General features: G+C 61.7%; 1 protein-coding gene across 1 annotated transcript in view; it reads right to left on the minus strand.

Moving 5' to 3' along the window:
• The window catches only part of MYOM2 (myomesin 2), a 51,408-nt gene extending 43,946 nt beyond the window's left edge, over positions 1–7,462 (minus strand). The window contains 5 exon segments of the mRNA XM_049094895.1: positions 361–518; positions 667–805; positions 2,561–2,722; positions 4,351–4,469; positions 7,324–7,462. Coding sequence (XP_048950852.1) covers positions 361–518; positions 667–805; positions 2,561–2,722; positions 4,351–4,457 — 566 coding nt within the window. The 5' untranslated portion in view covers positions 4,458–4,469; positions 7,324–7,462.
• Between the last annotated feature and the right edge of the window lie 901 nt (positions 7,463–8,363).

An 8,363-nucleotide genomic window follows, 5' to 3' on the forward strand; every position in this document is an offset into this window, starting at 1 on the left:
GGTCCCACAGCGTGCTGCTCAGGCCTCCCCCCGCGGGTCTCCCAAGACTTGAAAGAGCCCCTCATGTAAACCCAGGGCATCTGGAGGAACTTGTTCTTACATGAAAATCCTCTAAAAACTCAGCTGAGTTAATTTCGCTAAAGCAGAAGCGCCGGCGGGTGCTGGGAGTGCACACGCGGGAGCGCAAACCTGCCCCCCATGGAGATGCACACGAGGTGGACGAGGAATGGGGTGCGTGCCGTGCGTTTCCTTCACCTGGGTCTTCTGCACCCGCACGTTGCACCAACTGTTACCAGGTCCTCGGGAGAAAGTGCCGTGTGGCCCTCCTCGGACCCCGGGGACAGAGAAGCGCGCACTCACCACTGCACCACGGGGGTGGGAAAGCCTTGCACGGTGAAGCACAGCTTCACAGACATCCTCTCCCAGACGGTGTGGGACCTCAGGCGCACCAGGATCTCAGGGGCCCTGCGCATCCGCTCCAGGTACGAGTGCCTGTCCCCGGCCAGCTTGTCCTCCACCTGTCCCGGGAAGCAAGCAGAGGTCAGTGCACCGTGGGAAGCGGCCGCGTGACGGGTGAGCGAGGCTCTGTGCCGGCAGGCCACACGCACGCCGTGAGACCACCACGACAGCGCCACGCGTCTCCGGGAGCCGTGGAGATCCCCGTACCATCTCCTGAATGGCGTATTTGTCCAGCTTGTCCTGGGCCTGTGAGCGCGCCAGGTGCACGTTTTCCTCCATCTCGGCCAGCTCCCGGAGGAAACGCTCCCGCTTGGCTTCTCCGTAAGAAGCCACCAGGGACTGGTACCTGCAGGGGTGGAGAGGCCACGCTGTTCCCAGGGCCGCAGAGGGGCGTGGGGGCACAGACGGCCCGGGCGCCGCACACGCAGTCCCCAGGCGCTCCTCAAGTGGGACCCACGCTGGGCCCCCGGGGGAGCTGCCCTCCGCGCTCCAGGAGAGTAAAAAGGATTAGATACAAAATCGGGCTTCTTCGACCTGTAAGTGTGGACAACGAGGTGCCGTCCACCCGGCCGGAGTGCCCTCTAGTGCCCCAACACCGCCGGGCCCGCCGCCACGCCCGCCCGGGCCCCTCCTGCCCACTGTCCCCTCACACACGGACCCGGGGGCACAAGGCCACGGACGGCCTCACAGAGGCCTGGCTCTCGCTGGGACGGAGGAAAGGCCCCAAAGCGGTGTTTCGGGTCCGCGCCGCCTCCAGGAGGCCGTGCTGGGATCTTGGGACTCGCCAACGCCTCCTTGGTCTTTATTTTACACGAAGACGTAGCAGTAATTCAAACGGACCCACCCACGGAGCCACCGATTCATCTTTCAAGAAGGACCGATTCGTCCCCTACGTTAAACCAGCATCTGCCACGGGAGGTGAGGAACCGGACGAGCCCGACACGCAGGCGGGCGCCCTACCTGCCGCTCAGCTGCCGGCCTCGGGGCCCAGCCTGGCGGGAATGAGGGAGGCTTCGCGCGAGGACTGTCCCGCGCCAAGACCACGGGAGTCACGGCACCCTGTCCCCGACCTCCCCAGTTAGCACCACTTCCCTCCACTCCCTCCTGTGCAAATGGAGGCACAGGAAGTTTCTGGGACATGTTCAAGGTCACAAGAAGGAAAAGCTGATAAAATTATACAAAAAGGTCCAGTCTTCCCACTCCTCCTGCCCAAACCCTAAATAAATATAGAACCATTTTTTTTTTAAATACCCCAGCACCAGAAAACCCAGATTTGGGTAAGGTGCCCATTGTGAAGTGATTCTCTCACAAAAGAAATCCTTACTTTGCCATAAAATTTGCACTCAAAATTCCCAGAAGGCGTTCGAAAGGTCGTTCAAGGTTGACCAAAGCAAGGCTGGTCCTTTCGGCTGCACATTCCCGTCACTCAGATCCCTTCAGTCACAGCTCAGGGTTCAAAATGAAGCCCGTCCACCAAACCCTCAGCTTCCTCCCTCAGGCTTTAAGTGTGTCAGACGATAGAGAAAACTTTCTAGAAACAGTGTGGGGAGTAGGGGAACCGAGCGCAGGTAGGACAGCAGAGGCTTTCACGGGGCTGAGCTGTTCTGTCCCGTAAGCCCGCACCTGCTTCTCCGTGATCGGGAAGCAACGGGAAGACTCACGTCCTCAGTAGTCCCTGTCCTCCTCGTGGCCGGTCCCCTGTGCGGAGCGCGCTGCCCGCCAGCCTCAGCCCGTGCGGGGCCTTCGCTGCTGTCCCCCTCCCGGACCTCCCAGCTGGGTGCTCGCCCCGAGACGGGCGGCCGGTGGGAACCCCACGTTAACTTGACGCTGTCGGGGGCCCTCCTGTTCCACGGGGACAGCACGGGGCGGACACGGCGTGCCGGGATCTGCTGCCGGAAGGAGCCGGAAGGAGCAGAGGGCAGCCAGCAGCCAGCCTGCAGCACTCCCTGACCCCGGGACCCCTGCAGGGTCCGTCACGAGAGGCCCCGGGCTCCCCGCATGGCCCCGGCCCTTCCGTGGCCTCGGATCCTTCCCGCCCCCGGCCCCGGTGCCCTGATGCCCCGGGCTCTGCGCTGGGCGAGCGGGAGGAGGACAGCCTCACCTCCTCTTCTTCTCGTGCTCCTCCTCCTCCTCCTGCGCGGTGCTCACCCGCTTTGCGCAGATACTGCAGGTGGTTGCTGCAAACGACCCCCGGTCCGACGCTCTCTGGGAAGACGACTTCTGAGAGAGAGACTTCTGGGAAGACGACCGGCTGGAGGTACGCCTGGGCCATCACGGAGACAGTCACGCGTGTTAGAGACGTGTGCGGACTTATCCCAACACACGCACCACCTTTCTCCTGCGCCTTGAAACATGCAGGCACACGACCACGAGTGAGCACGGCACGCGTGGGTGCAGACACACAGTGTTCGCACCTCCCGGAGCACACGAGCTCGTGTGTACGCCCCTGCGCAGGCGCTGCCCCCATCTGCACACACGCATCCTCGGAGGGGCCCCTTCACACGGGAGCACCTCTCCTCCCCTTGCCACTCCCCGTCCGTGCCCTCGGGTGCCTCCTGGCCTAATGCCACGATTATATATATCTCCAGGGATTTGAGGCTCCTAGAGGCTGCTGGGAGGGCTGTGCAGGGTTGGCTGTTTGCAACGGGGAGGCAACACAAGGGCCATAGGCAGGTCTAAATATAGGGTGCTGGTGACACGCACAAGCTCCCCTGGCCGCAGCTCGGCACGCCCAGCAGCATCTTCTGTCCATCAGCACAGACCACGGGCGTGTGGGGCACGTCCCCGAGGGCGCTGTGCTTCAGAAGCTGGCCGAAGACCTGTGGCTTCACACCAGCCCTGAGGCCTGAATGTGTTTACCTTATCGCTATATTTATTATGATCGCAGCAAAACTACTGACATTTGCTCCAGTGATCTTTCCTTTGCCCCCACGAGCTCCTCTCTCACTGCCCCTTCTCAGTGCCCTTCTATTTTGGTGGCGTTTCAGGTCCTAGTTCTGAAAGATGTATGGGGGGGGGGATCCCTGGGTGGCTCAGTGGTAGCACCTGCCTTCAGCCCAGGACCTGATCCTGGAGACCCGGGATCGAGTCCTGCATCGGGTTCCCTGCATGGAGCCTGCTTCTCCCTCTGGCTGTGTCTCTGCCTCTCTCTCTCTCTCTCTGTGTGTCTCTCATGAATAAATAAATAAAATCTTTAAAAAAAAATATGTATGAGGGGCAGCAAAGTCAAGAAACATTTGTTAAAAAGTCTCTGACTGGGATCCCTGGGTGGCGCAGCGGTTTAGCGCCTGCCTTTGGCCCAGGGCGCCATCCTGGAGACCCGGGATCGAATCCCACGTCGGGCTCCCGGTGCATGGAGCCTGCTTCTCCCTCTGCCTGTGTCTCTGCCTCTCTCTCTCTCTCTCTCTGTGTGTGACTATCATAAATAAAATAAAATAAAAAGTCTCTGACTTTATCATCTAAATGAGAGGCTCAGAGCCAGTCTACTGGGATTCCCTGGGATCTACCAGGATCTACCAGGATCCACTGTGATCCACCAGGATCCACCAGGGATCCACTGGGATCTACCAGGATCCACCAAGATTTGCTGGGATCCACTAGGATCCAGCAGGATCCACCAGCATCTACCAGGATCCACCAAGATCCAATAAGATTCACTGGGATCCACTGGATCTACCAGGATCTACCAGGATCCACGGGATCTACCAGGGTTGCCTAAGACGCTCCACACGGAGTTTGCTGTGCAGCCAGGAGAGCCAGATTTCCCCTCTGGCACTAGGGGCATGCCGTCCCTGACCCTCCCCAAACCGGCTTCCAGAGGACTGGGAAAAGCTGCTTTAATGCCAGAGGCCCACAAAGCTCTACCGATCCAACCGCTGAATTTGAACTCACTTTTTCGCAGCATACTCGTCCAGAAGGTACCTTGTCTGAACATTGCGGTACGACTGGTCGAAGTGCTTGTGTCGCTTTTGGTAGAAGGGCACTGTGACAAGAGACATCTTCGTGCACACCTACGAGCAAAGAGGGTGTCAGGCGGTGCTGAGCTCCCTCCCAGAGGCCGTCCTGCTCCCGCAATGTCTACGCCACCACTGCAACTTGTTCCAAAGGGGAAAATCAACTTCGATTGGTAAAACTCATTTGGGGTCAGGGATGAGCGGGGCAGGGGATGGAAGAAAGATTATATAAGTGAAAATAATGTGAGACTAGGAGTCTGGAGGCCTAGTAAGTTCCCTGGACCGGTTGCCATTTTCCGTTTGCCTCTAGGGAATCAGAAGATTGGGCTATATGTTTCTTTTCATTCTGCGTCAACAAATATTTATAGACTATGCAGCTTGCTCAACGGAAAGCAATGTGAGTGATAAGGACAAAAATAAAACACAGATTAAAAAAAAAAAAAAAAAAAAAAAAAAAAAAAAAAAAACACAGATTAGAGACGTAAACAAATACTTAGAATACAAGATAAGAGCAGAGGGAAGCGCGCAGGGGACACATGTAACAGGAGAGGGCAGCCAAGTGGGGTCGCCTGGAGCAGGTGACGCTGGAGAACAGCCTTGACGACGGACAGGCTGGCAGGTGGAGAGGGGCGGGGGCAGGCACCCCCGGGGCACAGGTGGGAGGCAGGAAAACACAGGGTCTCCAGAGACCCGAACACTTAACCAGAGGTCACTCTGGCCCGACGGCGGGGCTCTGGGGGTCGGCCTCGGCTGGGAAGGGGGAGCTGGGCAGGGAACCTATCCCCAGGACACTGCTCCGATCCAATCCTCTAAAGTTGCACCTCACAGGTTACAAGTAGACTCGCAGGGCTGGGGAGGGCGGGGAGCAGGGCCGAGGCCACAGGAAGTGGGGGATGCTGGCCAGGAGGCACATTTTGACCAAAGTGTCTGGAAACAAGGAACGGCTGAGATCCGTCCTGCAGGGTGGGTCAGAATGCCGGGCAGCGAGGCAGTGGGGCCGACGTCCACCCACAGGGAACGCGGCACGGCTTACGGGGCCAAGGGACCCTCTGACACATGCACGGACGGGATTCCTAAATGTCCGTGATCACCGACCTCCAGGTACAGGGCAAAGAGATTCCCAGCGGAGCTCCGCTTTCCTCTTGGCATTTACACGAGAATCATCAAGAAGGAGCCTGAGGCAAGGCCCCGCGCCAGGGACCCAGGGACGGTGGGAGGGCGACAGGCCCGCCCCGGGACAGCGCACCTGCACCCTCCACCACCCCAGCCTTCCGAGCCCCGCGCGGACCAGACAGTCCTGCCAAACACATGACGTCCTCCACGCGGACTCCTCACAGCCACGGTCCCCAGACGGCGACCTTCCAGAGTCACAGAATTACGGAGCGTGGAAAGCTCCCTGGGGATTACTGCGACCCTGCTGCCCTGGGGGCGGGACACGATGCTGGAGAGGGGGAAGGGGTTCCCCACCCTGAGCCATCAGCCTTCAGGCTCTAAGACCGCTGAGGCCGAGAGCAGACCTGGGATGGGGTCGGGAGCCCGCGCACCTCGCTCACCCCGAACGCCGGCATCTCCTGCCGACCCTGTGGGCCCCTCGGCGCTGTGCTTGGCGCAGAGCATCAAACAACCAGAATTGGTAGCGGCCCAGCGGCACCCCGCCCGGCCCAGACCCAGTGGCCCCGGCCCTCCTGACTCTGGCCCGGCCCCCCCGTGGCCCCCGGCCCCCCCACAGCACGGAGGCTCCCGCACGTCGGCGAGTGATGCCCCGGACGTGAAACGCAGCCTGTCCTCAAGCCCTGGGGCCGCGCGTCCGTGACGGGCTGGCACCTACCCTTCCCGCGAAGGCACCTGAGCCCAGCTTTCAAGCCACCAAGGACGGTAACTCACGGGAACGTCTCAGCCACGATGCACCGCCTTCCACTGGGTGAGAGACGCGGCACTTTGTGCAGCTAAAGACCTCGGGCGATGAATGCGCCGGATGAAAGCTGCTCCAGAGGAAGGAAGGGAGCACTCGGCCCCCACAGCTGGCCTGGCCCAGGACCCGCTCTGCCCAGGCTCCGTGCCCCGAAGCTCTTCCCAAACTGCTTCGTCCCAAAAGAAAAGGTCATTGAGCACAAAATGCCCCTTAAATCATCATCAGTGACAGACCCAGTTCGGGGCAACGCGTCACTGCTGGCAGCGGACTTCCTGCAGGGCTTCTCCCCATACCCTTTCCGGGCCGTGGCAGCAGGGGCAGGGCTGTCCTGGCCGCCCCGGAGCGCCCGGGCTTCCAAGGAGCCTGAGTCCTTCTGTGCTGACACCTCAGCAGGATCAAGTTCGATCGAGCCCCTGGATCATGTGCAGCTTCCTGGACCGGAGAGCTCTGCGCGGCCCACGCGGCTGCATGACCAGCCCTGAGGAAGCAGCCTGCCCCCTCACATTGCCCCGCGGACCCCTCGCTTCTGTAAGGAGCTGGCCGGTCGGGGAGGCCCCGCTCCCAGCCCCAGGCCCCGCAAATTCGCTGCAAGGGTGACCCAGACCTGGTTTATTTAAAACTCCACTGCAATGACGTCCACTGCCCCTGCTCTTTGATGCCCGTGTCGCTTTTGCTCGGCGTGGAGCATGGAGCCCGGCGGTGGGGATGCGAACCCCCCAGCCGGAGCGACCCCGCTGCCCGGCGGCCCTGCCTCAGACCCTGTGAAACCACTGACCCCGGTGAATGGGCTCTAGGCCCCGCGGAGACACCCCGGGCCTCGGCGGCACGTGAGGACAGCCCCCGGGACGCGACCCCAGACGGCGGCTTCCCCGTGGCACCTGGAGTCTGCAGCCGACGCAGCCCCCCGGCTCAGGGCCTCGGGGTGGCCCGGCCCCGGCGCTCGCTGCCTCTCCTCGCAGGGCCCCAAACTGGATGAGGCAAGGAGGGGAGAGAACTTACCCGGAGAGAAAGGGAACAGGCCCAGAGGAGAGAAGCCCTGCCTCGCCCGGCTCAGCCCCGACGCAGCTCCGGCTGAGGACGGCGAGGCTATTTGTCCGTCCAGACGCCCGGCCCTCCCTCCCATTTATGGCCTGGGAAGGCGCTATATATAGCACGGGCGGCCTCGCCCCAAACTCACGACCTGCATCGTCAGTCATCAGCCCCATCTGAGGAGGGAAAAGTCTACGGGTTGGAAAAAATGAAAGTCGGAAGGTGCCAAGCGCCCGTCCTGAGCCACCCCGTGCCGGGGAGCCGGGCGGCCCCCACACCGGGCCTGGCTCTCCTCCCACCCGTGTGCACGTTGCCACACAAGTTCCCAGACCTCTCTCCAAGCCTGCGGAGCTGCAGGCCCCCAGGCGCCCACGCGGGTGCGTCCAGGGAGTCCAAGAACTGCTCCAGTCTCGTGTGCATTTTATCACCACGCGCGGCCAGTCCCGGGGGGCAGGAGGGGGCCTTGGGGGCTCGGGGTCTGCGCTGGGGGAGCTTTTGTCTTGTCCTGGTTCCAGAAACCGCCCAAGTGCTGGCTGGCCTCCTCCCGAGGCTGGTGCAGCGGGACCGCCCTCCCACGGGAGCCGTGCCCGGTCGGCAAGTTACATCTTATTTATAGTCATTAGCACAGATGCTGCACCTAACAAGCGGATCGCCACAGCGCGTCCGTCGTTCCGCACGGCGTGTGTCCAAATATAAATAACACCCGCCTGGCACGGCCAAGGGCCGGAACCGGGCACGTAGCGCTAAGAGCCGGGGCCGCGGGGGGGCCCGGGCCTCAGACCAGAGGGCCCGGCCGGCCAGCTGCTTGGCCTTGCCGTGCCCGTGACGCCGCGTGGCTGACTTACCAGGGCCCACGGACTCGAGGTCCAGTCCTGCTCCACGCTCGCACGCCGCCGGCCCAGCTTTTGCTTTAATAAACGTCGGCTGCACGGGCACCGAGCACAGCAGGCGGCCGGCATGTCACCTGGATGTGGGCACCCCCCAGGGACGCCACAGGCACCCGCGACGAC

This window comes from Canis lupus, chromosome 16 (genome assembly GCF_003254725.2).
Source record: "Canis lupus dingo isolate Sandy chromosome 16, ASM325472v2, whole genome shotgun sequence".
NCBI classification, from domain to species: Eukaryota; Metazoa; Chordata; class Mammalia; order Carnivora; family Canidae; genus Canis; species Canis lupus.